Raw genomic sequence first — 19,208 nt, 5'->3', positions numbered from 1 at the left:
TCCCTCCTGTGGGCTGAGTTCCTCATTTAACTTGTCACAATTGGGTGATGCACTGATGTTCTGTCAGCTCTTACTTCTCTTCATGTATAAATGGAAATGTCCTGACCCACATATTGGATCCATGGGTGGATTCTTGTTCCTGGGTGGAGCACTCCCACACGAGCCAGGGTCTGCCATGATTGATCTGATTGCTGGATCAGGGCCTGAAACCTACCACTCCTTCCCCCTGCCAAAAAGTGTATGTATCTTTCATTTCCATTGTTTTTTTTTTCCGTGTTGGAACCTTTCTAATTTTCAGTTTTAATGTTGCAGAACAATATTTTTTTTGTTGTATTTAAAATATTTTTATATATTCCAGTATTCTTTTGTATAGTGCCTGGATCTCTTAGGTAAGAGAATGGCATTGTACTTAAATATAAGAAAATTATTATTATTATTAACATGCGGAGTTATAGGCTTTTTGTTTATTTTTAAATACAGAGAGAGAGGATTTTTTTTACCCTATTTTCAAGGAGTAGATTCCTTGAGTTCAGGTGTTTAAAGGGTGGATATACTTGCAAGGTAAATGAGTAATTATGTTATTCCTGTAATTAAAGTGAACAAACAGGATTTTTGTCACCAGATCAGATAGTTTTCTCCTTTTAACTTGCTCATAATTATACTATCCTTTTTAGGTTTTAAAGTATCTGAGAGATCAAACACAACTCCAGCACCCCCCAAACTGATGGAATTATTCACCTGCAGATCTACAGTACATTAAGCCACATTAGGCTTTTCCAGAGTAGGGTACAAGTGTTGAGGGTTCTTGGTGTGCCTGCTCCACAGCAATTACTTGAGTCCAGTCCTGTTGCCATCTGTCCTCTCCACAATTCCTGCCTCCCAGCAGGAGGAATCTGCTCAGGGATTGTTGAAAATAAATGTCCAGAAAGGAGAAGCACAAAATAATTCTGGCTTTGCAGAGTTTACTGAGCCAAATAAGAGCACAAGTTAACTGATGCCAGTTATATCCTACCAATGGTATAGAAACATGCAAAGGGGTTTATCTAGGTGCTACATTTCTCAAATGTCTGGTCGGCAAGAACTCAATAGTTTGACTATCTTTGAGTGGGCCCCATTTTGAAGGTAACTAATACTATGTCTTCACTAAACTACAGAAACACAGAGCATATTGGGAAATGAAGCTTTCATGTAAATAAATAAATATAAATAAAATTTTTAGTTCAAAACCATTAGTGACACCAGTACCCACTGCTTTCTCCAACTTTAAACAGAAATAGAGCTCGGCATGTTACGGTCTGGGGTAAGATTTGTATGGAAACAGATTTATACTTCAGAAACAATGTCCTCAATGTCAGCTCTCTACAGGTACCATAAAAATACCATATTTGCTCCATTAATATCTGAAGTATCTAAGATTTATAAGATATGCATGATTTTCTTAATATTTTTTAAAAATATAAAATAACTATTACATAGGATAGTTAAATTTTATGAGAAGAAAAAAATGACCTGATGACAAATTTAAGACCATATTGCAGTTTAAAGTGACCTGTTTATGAAAGAGTGCTTCAGCAAGATGTGTATAACTAGGAATGTTAAAATTACTTTAAAAAGTAAATCAATTGAGTAAATCCACTTCTTACTTTTGTGTCATGAATATGAGATCTCGCAATGAAAGACCTGCTGTACTGATAACCAGAATGGTGTCATTCATGTTCAGGACAAGAATGGCAAGATAAGTAATTGAAAGTAATCTGGATTAAATTATTATGAAAAGTAATGGTACCTTGATGATTACTTTAGTAAATCTGGTTATAGATAAACTGTTTATGGTAAATCAATTACTTTAGCAATCCTGAATGTACAACTGCAAACAAATATGTGATTTGATCCCTGTAATTCCCATTCTAGACAAGGTGATCAATCGTCTTTGTATGAAGATGTATTAGCCTTTGGTATTTAAAATTTGTCTGTTTAATCGGTATTTACAGTCTTTATTAGAATCTTGTAATTTCAACCTGTCACTTTTTTCCTAGGGTGTGGTGTGTGGAGCAGTGTGACCTAGTGGTTAAAGCTGACAAATGTGAATCAGGAGCTCAGAAATTCTATTCATGGCAATGCCACAGGCTCTCTGGCTCTGATCAAGTCATTTAGCCTCACAGTACTTCAGTTTCTCCATCTGTACAATACTTATATAGTACTTAAAGTGTATTTAGATCTGTGGATGAAAGATTCTGCATATAAAGTATTAATTATTTTAATAAAGGACAAAGCCCTAATTGTAAGCAGGTCTTAATTATAACTTCTTATACCTATAAAATACACTTTTAAATAGTGTAATTGTAATAATAAATTAATCTTTTGTCATTTTCAAGACCTGTACATTAGCTTGCAAAGTAACAGATAACCATATTATTCTCTTCCTTGTTCACTTTTTCTCCCTGTATTCTTGTCTTCTATTCTGTTCTCATTTTAGTTTAGGACCTGATTCTAGAAATGCTCACTTGTTAGGCCCATGAAATTCAATTAATTAAATTCTTTAAGTGAGAGAAATTGCTCACATGTGTAAGTGTTTGCAGGATCAGACCTCTAGACTGTAAATTCCTTAGAGAAGATCTGTTTTTATCTGAGTTATAAAACACCATACACCATGGAATGCGTTACCTAGGGAGGTGGTGGAGCCTCCTTCCTTGGAGGCTTTTAAGGCCCAACTTGACAAAGCCCTGGCTGGAATGATTTAGTTGGGAATTCGTCCTGCTTTGAGCAGGGGGTTGGACTAGATGACCTCTTGAGGTCCCTTCCAACCCTGATATTCTATGATTCTATGTACGGCCTTATGTAAGTAATAAAAAAGTGTATCACCTTAGCCAGAGGAGAAAAAGGATGCAGTGTTCATTCTTTTTTGTGGACTTCACAGAAGCGTAGCCGTTATCTTACTGCTACTCTTTAGTCCTCTATGTAGCCCCTTGCTTTCCTAACCAAATACACTCACTTCCTCCACTTGCAAGAGAAATATGGACAATATGGGGGTCATAGTGGATCACAAGCTAAATATGAGTCAACACTATAAGACTGTTGCAAAGAAAGCACACATCATTCTGGGATGTATTAGCAGGAATGTTGTAAGCAAGACACGAGAAGTAATTCTTCTGCTCTACTCCTAGGGTGACCAGATGTCCCGAATTTATAGGGACAGTCCCGATATTTGGGGCTTTTTCATATATAGGTGGCTATTACCCCCTACTTTGTCTCGATTTTTCACACTTACTATCTGGTCACCCTATCTACTCCACACTGATTAAGTCTCAACTGGAGTACTGTGTCCAGTTCTGGGCGCCACATTTCAGGAAGGATGTGGACAAATTGGAGAAAGTCCAGAGAAGAAGAACAAAAACGATTAAAGGTCTAGACAACATGACCTATGAGGGAAGCTTGAGGAAAATTGGGTTTGTTTAGTCTGGAGAAGAGAAGACTGAGAGGGGACATAACTGTTTTCAAGTACATAAAAGGTTGTTACAAGGAGGAGGGAGAAAAATTGTTGTTCTTAACCTCTGAGGATAGGACAAGATGCAATGGCCTTAAATTGCAGCAAGGGCAGTTTAGGTTGGACATTAGGAAAAACTTTGTAACTGTCAGGGTGGTTAAGCACGGGAATAAATTGCCCAGAGAGGTTTTAGAATCTGCATCATTGGAGATTTTTAAGGGCAGGTTAGACAAACACCTGTCAGCCATAGTATTATCTAGACCATACCTATATCTATACTGGCAATTGAACGACATAACTTTTGTCTTTCAGAGGTGTTCCCCCCCCCCCCCCCCCCCCCCCAGTCCCTGAAAGACAAAAGTTTTGCCGCGACAAGTGCCAGCGTGAGCAGCGCGTTGTCAGCAGGAGAGCCGCTCATTGGGTGTGGAAGTTTGTTTGGTTTTTTTGGCAGAAGATCTGACAGACAGTGGCTACGCTGCACGACTTTTAGTGGCACGTCGCCATGTCGCTAAAGCTGTGTAGTGTAGGCATAGCCTTAGTCCTGCCATGAGCGCAGGAGACTGGACTAGATGCTTCTGGAGGTCCCTTCCAGTTCTACGATTCTATAATTCTTCTCCAAAGTTATCTTCAATTACTGTGGTTTTCCTCAGCTGATAGAGGGCTTTTGAAGAGCAAAGTGATCCTGGATCATAAAAGTAAAGGGAGTTTTTTCCATTGGCTTGAATAGGAGCAGAACAAAGCCTTTCAGCCGTGAGTAGTATCTGTGTGCCAAGACTCCCTTGATTTCCACAATGCTAGTCGCTACAGCTCAGAGGTCAGTTTCACCAGTCTTGTTTGTACGGCAGTAGTTACTAACCATGGAAGAAATGGCTTCACCTGACTATGAAAGCAGCGATAAGTTCATTAAATTCTGAATATGGCCAATAATGAGCCAAAAGACTGATTTATTAGTGGAAAAGATACAGAGCTAAAGGTTTCACGGGTCTTGCTAGAATGTTTGAAGTACTGTTTCTGTTTTTGCATATAAACAGAGAGCTTGTTTTTTCCATGTGTTGTCTCTTTCACTACTTAATAAAGGTAGAAGCTTCAACACTGTAAAAAAAAAAAAAAAAAAAAAATCTTTGCAATAGATTCTTGCTGTTCTTGGCTCCAGAAGTTTCCAAAATGGATGATAAATTGTCAGGAGGAGTGAGCTATACATCACTGGAAAAGCTCTCCTGATAAGCCAAAGAGCAAATAACTCTAAGACATGCAGATATCTATGTTTATAGATGGTAACCATGGATGGTGGCAAAAATACAATTACTTTTCACAGTGCCCCCAAGCAAGTTGGAAGATATCTTGTGGGGGGAGGGGGAAATTCTCTCTCTAAAATTTGAATACATTCATTCCTACCGCTCCGTGAGGAAATGTCAGTGTCTGGGGTTTTATTAGTTGGCAAGAGCTACTATGACTAAATCTCAAAAGACTACTTTAAAAAAAAATTGCATGTATTTATATATAATATTTCTTGTCCGCCAGAAAAATTCTGATCAATCCATGTATGGTCTGTATTTGCAAAGTGCTGCTAGCTGCTTGCTCAACATTACTGGAAAACTGCATAGCTGTAAATGCATTCACTTACTTGTCAGAACTCAGAGTTCCCATGTTAATCATAACAAGTATGTGCAGAGAGGAACTGACCCAGCCTCTGCCAATAATCCCACTCTCTGATCCTGGTAACATCTGTGCTGGATTTTCTTCCTTTATATAATTAGATTCATTGATGTTTTCTTAGTATTTAGCATACAGTTCGGTATGTTACTCTGAAAGTACAAGCTAAAAATGTATTTTAGGAGTGAGCAAGCTTGGGAATTGGCTGATGGAACTGATTAGCTTTAATTAATGATACTTTAATATCTGTAGCATTATTTTTTTTAAATCTACAGTACCTGTTCATTCTGTGGAAATTCCACTATTCTTGAATTTTTAGAATATTTTACTTTTAAAAAAGATAACTGTAGCTCTTCTCATCATTGGTTTACATTAAAGCCTGTGCCAAATAATTTTAATCTGAGATGTAAAACTGTAAAATAAATGGACAGACCAAAATAAATAAATAACCCTACTGTTATGAAAAAGAAATGTAATTAGAACCAGACTTACTGTAAACACATTCAACTAGGTTTAAAATCCTTGCTTTTGAAACTGTAATCACTGTCTGACTATGTGTGAGAGAACCAAAGGAGCATGTTTTGATTGTGAGATAATGCAGTTGTACTTATAGCATTGATCAACATCTACCTCATAGTCAGAACTCTCTGAATTAGGTCATGCACACCTCAGCGGTCAGCAGGCTTCATTTGTTACCTGATTTGCTTCTCTAATAATTTGAGGTAATATATATATTATCAAGAAGGGCTGTTTCTAATCAAACAATTTCTGGTAACCAAGTCAGAAAATGTAAGCATCTGATGCACGTGCAGTTTTCCAGAAATCACAGCTTTCTGGCTTGTAGAAACTTAAAGCTGCAGGCCAAAACTGAAATCCATACATGTATAGGTGAGATTTGTGCATAGGCACTTTGAAAATCCCACCCTTAGGTGCCTAAATGTGGACATAAGAGCCTAATTTTAAGATCCCATTTTTGAATAGGTTGGTCAGTGTTAAAACAAAGTAGAACAGGCCCAGTTCACAAGTACTGTAAATCAGGGTAGGTCTAATGACATCACTGGAGGTATGTTGATTTACATCAGCTGATGATCTCATCCGTTGTATTCAGAACACTATAACTTGCATTGTGGAGATAGTTTTACGCTAAACTAGTGTAGGAATATTTGGGGATTACTTTTAACCAATGGACTCTGGTCTAATCTGAAGATTGCAATAGCGCATTGATGTGCCTATTTATTTAAAAAGAAAAAAAAACTGCTTTGAGACCATTTATTCTTCATTTCCAAGTCTCTCCTGTTGTCTGCTGCAAGTAATTTTGAAATAACTGTTATATCCTTAACATTTATTTACATCTACTTAGAGCTGGATGAAAGCATTTGACTAATTTTTACCATATTTTTTCCATCAGTTTTTCAATGGTTACTTACTTTGATGTCTGTGTATGAGGCATTTGCCAAATTCTATAAATAGTTGAACATCCTCCATTAAGTAAAATATTTGAATGTGACTGCTTCATTTTGTCAATAGTGTACTTGAATATTTCTGGAGGTATATGATCAGCTCTTGATCTAGTAGCATTACTTCAGTTGACAGTCTACACCCTTTAGGTGACTTGGCAATTTTATATTGACTTCAATTTGCATGAACAAACTTCTTCTTTCCTCCCTCAGTGTTTGATTATTGGAGGTGGTCCATGTGGTTTGCGGACTGCCATAGAACTTGCCTTTCTGGGAGCCAAGGTTGTAGTTGTGGAGAAGCGGGACACTTTCTCAAGAAACAATGTACTGCATCTCTGGCCTTTTACAATCCATGACCTCCGGGGTTTGGGGGCGAAAAAATTTTATGGAAAATTCTGCGGAGGATCTATTGACCATATCAGTAAGTACCAGTGACTATATGGAAATGTACAATTTTGTTGAATGCTTGCTATGCAGAAGACTTGCTTCAGAAATATTAATAGCGATCTTCTGGACTTGCTGTGTAGTGTTTCTTTACCAAGATAGTAATGATACATCCTGAATACACACACAGAGAAAAATCCCCAAAGTCAAGCACTTCTGATTTGCCAAAATTGCATAATCTTATTTGAACGATAACCTATGCTCCTCATCAAAGCTTTAAGAGAAACCTTGTGTGGACGTTTTTTTTTTAATTGCTGTCCAGAACCAGTTTAACAGACTTCATTTTAGGGTGCCTTTTAAAAGTGTACTCTAAAAATAAAAGGTTTTACAGTTGTATGAATGATACTGCTGCTTTATATCTAGTGCCTTAGTTGTACTAAGTGCCTCACAAAATACCGAAAAAGGGATGGTGCCTATCCAAAAGGGATTTTAACTTAACTTGGACAAAAACAAACCTCTTGAACAGCATCTTGAGTGTGGGAATGTTTGCAGCTATTATTGAGGAGGAGAACTTCTAGAGAAAATGGTACCAAAAATAGTAAACCAAATGTGTTAACAAAAACCATGGAAATGAGTTTTGATCACTTTGGGGGGGGAGGGAGGGAGGGCTGTCTGCTTTTTCTTAAAAAGCAGGTGGGATGGAGGAGAGTGACATCTGATTGTGTGGCGATCTGTTTTCATTTGAATGTGTATCATCACAGTATAACTAGATGTAATTTAGATGTATGTTTGACTAATATGAGTTAGATAGTGGGTTGGTAAACAAATGTCCTTGTATATGAAGGTTGAAAGCTTGGCCCACAGAAGTCAATGGGAGTTTTGTCACTGACTTCTTTGGGACAGGATTTCACCCATAATATCCAAACATAAGGATACAGGACATACTTTTACACTGATAAGCCTCCTGAACAAGTAGACAGATCACTCTAGGGTATTTGCCTGATTGCTTGTATGGTTCAAAAGGATGTCACCACCACACGTGTGTGTGTGTGTGTGTGTGTGTGTGTGTGTGTGTGTGTGTGTTTTGTAAAGATTTAAAAAAAAATGGCGGGGAAGAGAGGCGAAAACACCATCCTGGCCACTATGGATGTAGAAGCCCTCTACACCAGCATTCCACACAAAGATAGACTACAAGCCATCAGGAACAGTATCCCTGATAATGTCATGGCAAACCTGGTGGCTGAACTTTGTGACTTTGTCCTCGCCCACAACTATTTCACATTTGGGGACAATATATACCTTCAAGTCAGTGGCACTGCTATGGGTACCCGCATGGCCCCACAGTATGCCAACATTTTTATGGCTGACTTAGAACAATGCTTCCTCAGCTCTCGTCCCCTAATGCCCCTACTCTACTTGCACTACATTGATGACATCTTCATCCTCTGGACCCTTGGAAAAGAAGCCCTTGAGGAATTCCACCATGATTTCAACAATTTCCATCCCACCATCAACCTCAGCCTGGACAGGTCCACACAAGAGATCCACTTCCTGGATACTACAGTGCTAATAAGCGATGGTCACATAAACACCACCCTATACCGGAAACTTGCTGACCGCTATACTTACCTACATGCCTCCAGCTTTCATCCAGACCATATCACACGATCCATTGTCTACAGCCAAGCCCTAAGATAAACCGCATTTGTACCAATCCCTCAGACAGACAAACACCTACACGATCGCTATCAAGCGTTCTTAAATCTACAATACCCACCCTGTGAAGTGAAGAAACAGATTGACAGAGCCAGAAGAATACCCAGAAGTCACCTACTTCAGGACAGGCCCAACAAAGAAAGTAACAGAATGCCACTAGCCGTCACCTTCAGCCCCCAGCACATTATCAAGGAGCTACAACCTATCCTGAAGGAGGATCCCTCACTCTCACAGATCTTGGGAGACAGGCCAGTCCTCGCTTACAGACAGCCCCCCAACCTGAAGGAAATACTCACAAGCAACCACACAACAAAAACACTAACCCAGGATCCTATCTTTGCAACAAAGCCCGTTGCCAATTCTGTCCACATATCTGTTTAAGGGACATCATCATAGGACCTAATCACATCAGCCACACTATGAGGCTCATTCACCTGCACATCTACCAATGTGGTGATATGCCACCATGTGCCAGCAATGCCCCTCTGCCATGTACATTGGCCAGACCGGACAGTCTCTACGCAAAAGAATAAATGGACACAAATCGGACATCAAGAATTATAACATTCAAAAACCAGTCGGAGAACACTTCAGCCTCCCTGGTCACTCAATTACAGACCTAAAAGTCGCAATTCCTAACCGGAAAAAACCTTCAAAAACAGACTCCAACGAGAAACTGCAGAACTGGAATTAATTTGCAAACTGGACACCATTAAATTAGGCTTGAATAAAGACTGGGAGTGGATGGGTCATTACACAAAGTAAAAACTATTTCCCCATTCTAATTTTCCCCCTACTGTTACTCACACCTTCTTGTCAACTGTTTGAAATGGGCTATCTTGATTATCACTACAGAAGGTTTTTTTCTCCTGCTGATAATAGCCCACCTTAATTGATTGGTCTTGTTAGAGTTGGTATGGCAACACCAATTTTTTCATGGTGTGTGTGTGTGTGTGTGTGTCTTCCTACTGTATTTTCCACTGCATGCATCCGATGAAGTGGGTTTTAGCCCACAAAAGCTTATGCTCAAATAAATTCGTTAGTCTCTAAGGTTTCACAAGCACTCCTTGTTCTTTTTACAATAAATCAAAAAGTTTGTGGAAACCTAAATGTGCTTCCCAACTCTTATTATAGGTGGGGCTGGCAGTACTACCTTTTAATAAGAGCGCCTGCCACTTCCCATTTTAAGATCCTGTTTTCAGTTGCTTATAACTTTCCCAAATTTTAGCTCTTTGGGCTGCAATTTTCTATGACAAGTATCTGTGTCAGGATGAACTTTATTTTGAAAATTTCAAGCAAAATGGTTCAGCTGTTTCCTAGAATGAGGCTAGGGATAAAGACTCTGGTGACCTTTTCTCTGAGAAGCCCTCCAGTGTCTCCACAGTTTGGAGCAGAGACTTGAAATTTGGCAGGGGAGTGGCTATTGTGTCAGGGATGTTTGCTTTCCCCTTGAAAATCTGCCCAAATTTGGCTAAAGTATAAGCCTTTGAAAAATTGCAGTAGGGTATCCTCTGTAGGTATTTACTAGATCTGAGTCTCTCTCCTGTGCTCTCAGTGCTCTCCTTGCTGGCATTCTAGCAGTGTGGAGAAGAAAGCTGCCTGAACCAACTGCAGAGGGGACAAGAGCCAAACTTGGGGCAGTGGCAGGGGGAGCAAAAAATGGGAAAAGGAGCCTTTGGGGTGTAGAAATAGCTGGGCTAAGAGACTGGGATGAGAATCCTGAGGAATCGGAGCTGAGGTTGGCTAGGTGAGAAGAATGGGACTGGTATGAGGAGCCAGAGGTTGGGAAGAGATGGGACTAGAGAAGGCAAAGCTGAGGGGGAGATGCAAAAGGGTCGAGCTTGGGAAATGGGTAGAAAAATATGTGCCCACTAGAGCTTGGAGTAGAGCACTGTCCCCTCCAGAGCTTGAAGTGGAATCGAAGATTCCTCTGTTTTCTGCAAATATCTGTGAAATCCAGTGTCCATGTCTCATCCCCTCTACTGCTAGTCCACACACAGGTCGACAACTTACTACTGCTGCCATTTACTCCATTAGCTCACATGGCAGAGGACTATGTGTTGGATCAAAACTATGTTAAAAGAATATGATTAAGGTTGCAGAATCAAGAAATACGAAGGTATTTAGAATTAAGGTTGCCTATTCAATCTTAATTGAGCCGCCTTGGGCATATGCATTATGGAACGGTCTTTTAACTATGTAACGTAACATACTATTTTTTCCGCAGGACCCCTTCCTCATTCAGTGCACAGGTGGACCTGTTATGTGATGAATACGAGTTGTATAGTAAAGGAGAGTGTTGTCTGTAGAACTGCTACTTCAGTTGCATAAGTTGGAAGGCGTGTAGTGAATGAGGCAGGGGATAGCAGGAAGAGAAAGGATGATCGCTTGGTGCAGGCAGTGGTATGGTACCCTGGGAAGTAAATTCTACCCATGCCCTGCCACAGAATGATGCTGGGCAAGTCACTTACACACAATTTATGACCACCTGTGAAAAGTTTAGTTTATGTGCCTCATTTTCTGGGTGCCTGTCTTAAGACCCTGGGCCCCATTTTACAAATGGGGAACTGAGGCAAAGAAAGATTAAGGTAAAAAATATCCATTAATTTTGGATACCCAGTTTGACATGCCAAGGACCTGATTTTTTCAGAGTGCTTAGCATTATTTTAATACTCAATAGCTTCAAAACACAATTCCCACTGTCTTCAGTTGCGAGCGTTCAACACTTCTGCAAATCAGGTCTCAGGGTCTCAAGTGACACACCCAGAAAATGAGGAGAACACAGTTAATGACCACCTGTGAAAAGTTAGGCTCAAGTGACTTGCCTAGTCTCTAGGGACTCCAGCAGAGAAACTGAAAACATGTTATGTATCTTTACAGTGCCTAGCACAATATGAGGGCCCCAGGTGCTACCACAATATTAATTTAATAAAGGAAATGCTGTTACATAGTCTAAAATGACAAATGTGTTATCATTGTTCACAGGTATTCGACAGCTTCAGCTTATCCTCTTCAAAGTTGCACTTATGCTGGGAATTGAAATCCATGTGAACGTAGAGTTTGCGAAAGTTCTGGAACCTCCTGAAGATCAGGAAAACCAAAGTACGGCTGACTTGTGACTTCAAATAACAAAATTAAGAAGCCAGTAACTTTGTCCTATTGAATTACTCTCATTGTATGAAATAACTGTATTATCATTTGTGAAATAATTTCTAATCAAGCAAAGGTAGCCACACTTCCTCTTAAAGAAACTTGTGCCTTTCTTATGAAACGGTGTATGGAATTGCAAGCATGATAACTGTCATTGTATCAACATACTGATCCATTTTAAAAATATGCCCGGGCCAGAGAAGTAGAGGTTTCTCACTATGCCTGCGGGCATGTGCTTGAGGTTTTGTAGGGAGGCTAGTATGGCCTGCTGCTGTCTTCTTGGCATGAGAATTTTAGATTGATAAATATGAATTTTGAGGATATCTTTAAGCCCCATGAACCAAATGTTGCTCTTTCTTCCATCGTATGTAACTCCCATTGACAGTTAGTACCCTATCAGAAGTTAGCCATTCTCGTTGAATGGTATTTACCAGTATGTATAAATACGGCTGCGAGTCTGTCATGGATATCATGGATTCCGTGACTTTCCGGGACCTTCGGAATTTCTGCAGCAGCCGGTGCAGCTGGTCGGGGGGGCCACCTGAACAGTTCAGGCAGCCCCTGGGCCAGCCACACTAGCTGCTGCTGGGGCAGTGTTCGGGCCACCGCCTCCCCCCACAGCAGCAGCAGGAGGCATTTTGGGTGTGGGAGGGGGCTCCGGACTGGGGGTTGGAGCACTGGAGGGGGTGAGGGGACTCTGGGCCGCACTTCCCTTGCGGGGCTCCCCAGAAAATGGGTGACATGACCCTCCCTCAGCTCCTGGCTCTGTGCACTGCCTCCACCTGCGGGCACCGCCTCCACCTGCGGGCACCACCTCCACAGCTCCCATTGGCCATCGTTCTCAGACAACGGGAGCTGTGGAGCCGGCTCTTGGGGCAGGGGCAGTGCACGGAGCTAGGAGCTGAGGGAGGGCCATGTCCCCACTCCCAGGGAACTGCAAGGAGCCGCGTAGGGAGCTTGCCAGCCCCACCAACTTCTCCCCCCTAGCACCAGTGGAGGTCCTGGGCCATGCACTGCCGCCCCCCTCACCCAGCACCAGCGGGGGTCCTGGGCTGCCCATTGTTCTTCTACCCCCCCCTCCCCCCAAAAAAAAAGATTTAATCGGGTATATAGTACAAGTCATGGACAGGTCATGGGCCGTGAATTTTTGTTTACTGCCCATGACTTACTAAAAATACCTGTGACTAAAACATAGCCTTAATTTATAACGTGGTGCAAAAATTTAATATAGAGTGAGCAAGTTTTCCATTTTGTATCTTGGTGGCTAATACTACTTCTGTGTTGTTTTTAATTGACTGTGGGTAGATGAAATGAGATAAAGGGATACTAGTTATGATTGTCAGTATTTGTATTTAGAATATTTGTCATTAATATAAGTACAAGTAATACAAACATTTTCAGATTCTATTTTAGGTTAATGAAAGTGATGCATCTTTCTCTAAAAGGTTGTAGCATTTTGGCTAGATTTTATTTTCCCCTCTCTTTGTGTTAGATTAATTGGAATCTGCTTAACAGTTTTTAAAATAAAACTATTAGGGTCCAATTCTGCAAACACTTACACATGAGTGAGTCATCGCATTGAGTTCAAGCTGGAACTACCCACATGAGTAAATTCACTTATGTATGTATTCACAAAATTGGGCCCATAGTCAACATAATGTTTTATATGATCCAAATGAAGGCGTTCCTTTCTGCCGTCAGCTTGCAAGCTTAACCCTCATTAATGTTAGTGAGAGTGGCATGCAACTTTGACGTCAGTGGAAGTTGTATGCAGATGTCTGAGGGCAGATTTCGGTTCAGTTTGAAAGGAAAATAGACTTTTTTTTTTATCCTAATTGCTTTCCTTCACATTCTAACAATGCTTCTTCTGTAACAGTGCAATATCTGAATAAGTTGTATTACTTGTTTCTTTAGAGAGAGGTTGGCGGGCTGAATTTCTCCCAATGGATCACCCTCTGTCAGCATTTGAATTTGATGTTATTATTGGTGCAGATGGTCGCAGGAACACTTTAGAAGGTGGGTAAAAAGATATTCTTAAGGTCAATAACTGTCTTAAAGTACAGTGGAAAGGCTAAGAGCTAAGGATACCAGAAGGGAATGGGTTTTCTCCTTCTCCCTGTCCCTCTCCCTCTCCTTCAGTGCATAAGTGTTTGCATATATGATAGTGGAAATTCCTTTATGGCGTGTCTCCCACCTTTATTATAGTTTTTCAGCTGTACCCCAACAAGTGAGACATTTACTTAATTACTGATTCTTAGGGCCATCTCTGCCAGTTTGTAGGGATCATATTGTGGTGGTTAGTATACCTCTACGCCGATATAACGTGATCCAATATAACACGAATTCGGATATAACACGGTAAAGCAGTGCTCCGGGGCGGGCGGGCTGCGCACTCCAGCGGATCAAAGCAAGTTCGATATAACGCGGTTTCACCTATAACGCGGTAAGATTTTTTTGGCTCCCGAGGACAGCGTTCTATCTGGGTAGAGGTGTACCATAAGTCCCTATTGCAAGGTTAACAAATAACATGCTGGTTTAATTTTATGGTGATTGACAAAAATGTTTTGGGAACCGCACATTCTTCATGTCATTGTCTCATAAGTCAGCTGAATATACTTGAAATAATGATCATATGGTGACAGCCAGGTATTTAATGAACACAGCAGAGGAGTTGTTCTTGGACAGTGGTGATTAATATCAGAAGTAGTTATTTCAGTAACAGATGTAAGAGATAATAAATAACTGGAAGGAAAGGAAGGTCCTGCTGTTACATCTCTTACAGTCATCAAACAGAATTCCAACCCCCTGAGTTGCTTTTGTGAGTGAGACATTAGCTAAGCCGTTCTGGCGTCGCATGAACAAACCTGTTACTTAATTACATGTTCTTCTGGTAGCTTTAATTATACTCATGTTAGTTTCAACTCACCAACTTCCTGATTTCCCTTTTTATTAGTCTTAGTCTGCGTCACATGTCAGCTTTTTCTCCTATCTGCCAAACACAATACAGTGCTTATAGATTTTTTTTTTTTCCTTCCCCCTGTAACTTTTTAAAAGAAAATTTTGGTCACACTTCCTTGGGTGTCTTTGCAGAAAGTCTGTTGCAGGATTCACATGTCAGCAAAACAAAATTACTGCCAAAATTACTGCCAGTGTAACACTAGCAAAAATCTTGATGACCCCTTTAAAAAAATAATCTGGCTAAGAGAAAGTATTTGATGCACACCATAGTTGATCAGACCAAAGACATTCATAAAATAGTGATAATTTGCACATTATACCTACCCCAAGCAAAGGGTGAGGTCAAAACTAGAACAGAAACACACACCTACAGACACATCACTATATACTGTGAATTTCTTTATTTTCCCTGATACTGACTATGAAATACACTAGCTGAAAGTCATAATTTTTGCCATTGGTTTAAACTACTCCCTACGATCCTGATCCTGTAAACCATGAGTCTGCTTAAGTTTACACAAGGTTTTAATGGACTGCTCAAATTGCATGCACATAAGCAGATGCATATTTGCTGGATCATGACCTACTATCTCGCTCTCACACATGCTTTCTTTCTATCTTTCTCATAGTTGTAGGAGCCAAATATTTTTATTTTTCAAAATTTCTGTGTTCCTCCTCTTGATTGTTGACAACTTGATTTTTTTTTTTTTTTTTTTTAAGACTAACCAAATAGTAAGTGCTACCAAAACTCTGGCTTTTTCCTAAGTAGCTTTTACAAATGTTCTCCCTCATGGTTTTAAAATTTTCAAGTAATGAATACATGGGTTTGTTTTTGCTGCACACTTCCCTCTTTCTCCCACCCCAGAATAAACAATAAACCACCAAACAGAAATCCAACCTTCAACTTAATGTTGTATATTTTCATTACAGTACCAGGCATGTATCTGCAGGTCTTTTTGGGGATGGGGATATGCAGACACTTGAAATGAAATGCATGGGATTTTGGAAAAAAGGAGGAATCCACTGGCCATACACTGGGGGCTGGATTGGTATTTGTTTGTGAAAGAGAGAGTTGCCTTGAAGGTTCCCCCATCCCAGAGCATGGTTGTAAAAACTTTGGCTGGTTTTACACACCAGCCAGGGTTACAAGAACTTCTCTCTGGATTGCCAGTCTTAAACTGTCACTGAAGGGGTATGATAGCACTAAAATGTTGGAGGGATGTAACCCAACTTTGTTTAATAAGGCTGCAAAAGCTAAGTAGTAATGCAGTATTTCAGAGTGTTTGAAATTAGCAGCCTTAAACTTTTCAAGATATGTGGGTCAGCCTCAACAAATGAACCTCAGTGTTGCAGTAGTGGTAATTCTTTCCCTTGTTCTCCAGGTTTTAGAAGGAAGGAGTTTCGTGGAAAACTGGCTATAGCTATCACAGCCAACTTTATCAACAGAAACACGACTGCAGAAGCCAAGGTAGAGGAAATTAGTGGTGTTGCTTTCATCTTCAATCAAAAATTCTTCCAGGACCTTAAAGAGGAAACGGGTAAGTCCTCATTCTCATTTTTTTTTCATGACCAAACAAAATATACAGTAGGGCAACTTGATATATACAGGACCACCCACCTACCCCACTCCAAAAATAATTTATAATATATTAAATAACATAAAGCAATAAAATTCTGCTGATTTCAAAGTCTTAGGGAAGGAGGTGTTCATACAATGGAATTTTTTTATCATGGGTGTTACCACATCCTTGAACTTTTGGTGTTTTCATTTTTCTCAACTGTAAAAAATATTTTTGATACAAAGTATAACTTTTTGTGAGAGAACATTCTCAATACCTAAAGATTTCCCATAAGGAGAGCATGCTTAGATTTCTTTGTATTAGTTCACGTATTGTATGTTTTAAGCACCTCATAAAATATGCTCACTTGCTTTCTTGGAAGCATCATTGTCTATTTACTAAGAAAGTACTTTTTGAAGTGCATGTTGGTTTGCTGTCAATAGGCTTTTATATCACTTTAAAATAAAATATAAATAGTTGATTTAAAGCCATTCTCCCTAAATTATATAAACTGTATCTTGGCTTAACCCTTCATCCTTGAGTGTGTGAAAAAGGGGCCCAGAATAGGGAAACATCCACTAGAAGTATACTAAGGTTATATACTTCCTTTCCCTGGTTTCGGGAATATACTTCCATTCCCACATTGCAGTCTGTATTTTAAATTAACGTTTTAGTCACCATGCACTTGATCCTAGTCCAATTTAAATCAATGAGCATTTTATTGGAGCCGTAGCTAGGCCTATGGCAACCTACACATTTTGTGTCAAATATGGATCATATTTTTCCTTTCTTAGAAGATTATTTAGAATGCTAATAATAGCTACAAATATTTTACAGCTGGTCAAGGACTTTCTTGTATTCTGTGTTTTGGGGCCCCTTTGTTCTATGCACTCTGAAATCTCAGTTGGGGACTCCAAGTATTTATATTTGGGAGGTGCCTGAACTAAACCTTAAATGAAAGATATTTGTGGGGACTTTATCCATTATTGATGGCAAATGGCTAAACTAATGAAAACATTCATTTAAGTTAGGTTTTCTTCACAAATCTCTTGTCGTCTTTTCAGGAATTGACCTGGAGAATATTGTTTACTACAAAGATAGCACTCACTATTTTGTAATGACCGCAAAAAAGCAGAGTCTTCTGGACAAAGGAGTGATTATCAATGTATGTATAGATGCAGGGCAAAGCCCTCTATTTTATTTGTTCCTTTATTTAGTTGGTTGAGACTACATGAGAGCGGCTGAACAGAAGGTTTTAATTGACTCATTTAATCATTTTATGATTAGAGTATGACTCACTTAGATGGTGGTTTACCTATGTTTTGTGTTCTCACTGTAAAAATCAACCAAACTCAGAACTGAAAATGGTACTGCTTAAATGTGTCAGTTCAGAAACTGGTTGTAATATGATCTTGAGTCACCCTGGAAGAGTCATTGGCTACGCAGGCATTGTATCACTGAAGACAATAAACCTCAGTGACTCAAAAATCAAATTAGGGAAAACTGTGTATGCTCAGCCAGCAAACTGAGAGCCTCAGATAAAGTCCAACACTGAAATATTACATTGTCCAAAAAGGATGAAAGGCAACAGGAAGGTCACTTCTAAACAAGTTTGGCCTTTATAAACAAGTTTCAAAGTACCTAGTAATTCTTGGGTGTCTAAACTGAGATGGTTTAAAAGGCCTTAATTTTCAGAAACTGAGTGCTCAGCACTTTTGGAAAATCAGGCCCCTTCAAGATGTTTCCTGTTAGGCATCCAAAAATCACTTGTCATTTTGTAACCTTGCCAGAATAGTCATAACAGACTAGAATCTTCCTGGGAGGAAAGGAAGTACCTGTATGTGGGCTATCAAAATCTTGTTTGGCATGTGGTTGCTATTGATGAGACAAAGTTGCCACTCTGTTTGGAAACTGCTTCTCTGATGAATCTTCGGTAATTTATTTTCAGCTTAGAGTGTAGAAGGGAGTTCAGCGAGGCAGGGAGATTGGGGTAGTCTCACCATTGTCACCACACTCCCACTTTGAGCAGCCTCCCCTTCATGACTTGCCACAGGCTGGGATTCTGGGATTTACCATCACACCAGTGGGCCACCCCATCCCTCCCAGTCCTGAAAGATGTTTAAAATGGACCAGTCGATGGAACAAAATGACATCACAGTCTCCAGGACTGTGACCCGGATGATTCCTGAAATGTGAATCTAAGACTCCTCTTTCCTGTCTTTCATGTTGTCTAAAAGAGTCCATCTTAGTCACCAGGACAAATCTAACTTTGCAATGCTTTGCCATGACCACTTTTGAACTAAAAGCAATGTTGTGCAGCCTGACTTCAGGATTGGGCTGGTTAGTTTTTGTTTAAATGCCTTCCAGAGGACAACAGAGGAATCTAGCCAAACCCCTTTCCCTACCCAGGTGGGTAAAGCTGAGATACTGGAATGGCTAATTGGATCCTGTGCCATGTGCTGTGACTGTGGCTTTCCAGCAACTGTACTGCAACAAAGTGACAGAAGCTGCATTTCCCAAACTTGAGCTAATCTTTTTTTCTGTCCCCTATAGACAGGATCAGACTTCAATAAAACCTGATAGTTACGAATCTCCCCAACAAGAACGTTTAGAATCATTTTAGAGACTGACAAGTAGATCTTTCCAGTGGGGAACAAATGCCTGAAATTGTTGTGGGTTTCAAATGTTTTAGGTTTTTTTAGGGTTACCATACGTCCGGTTTTTCCCGGACATGTCTGGCTTTTCGGCAATCAAACCCCTGTCCGGGGGGAATTGCCAAAAAGCCGAACATGTCCGGGAAAATGCCGGCTGGGCACTTCCCCTCCCGTGGCTGCTCTGCTCCTCCCC

General features: G+C 40.0%; 1 protein-coding gene across 1 annotated transcript in view; it reads left to right on the top strand.

Moving 5' to 3' along the window:
• LOC117876498 (F-actin-monooxygenase MICAL2-like) overlaps positions 1-19,208 on the top strand; it is a 189,250-nt gene that overhangs the window by 54,371 nt on the left and 115,671 nt on the right. Inside the window, exons 3-7 of the mRNA XM_034768763.1 lie at positions 6,808-7,015; positions 11,680-11,796; positions 13,759-13,860; positions 16,185-16,340; positions 17,426-17,526. Coding sequence (XP_034624654.1) covers positions 6,808-7,015; positions 11,680-11,796; positions 13,759-13,860; positions 16,185-16,340; positions 17,426-17,526 — 684 coding nt within the window. The remainder of the gene's footprint in view (positions 1-6,807; positions 7,016-11,679; positions 11,797-13,758; positions 13,861-16,184; positions 16,341-17,425; positions 17,527-19,208) is intronic.

The sequence above is a fragment of the Trachemys scripta genome, chromosome 4 (assembly GCF_013100865.1).
Source record: "Trachemys scripta elegans isolate TJP31775 chromosome 4, CAS_Tse_1.0, whole genome shotgun sequence".
NCBI classification, from domain to species: Eukaryota; Metazoa; Chordata; order Testudines; family Emydidae; genus Trachemys; species Trachemys scripta.
This window is presented reverse-complemented; position numbering and strand designations above follow the sequence as displayed.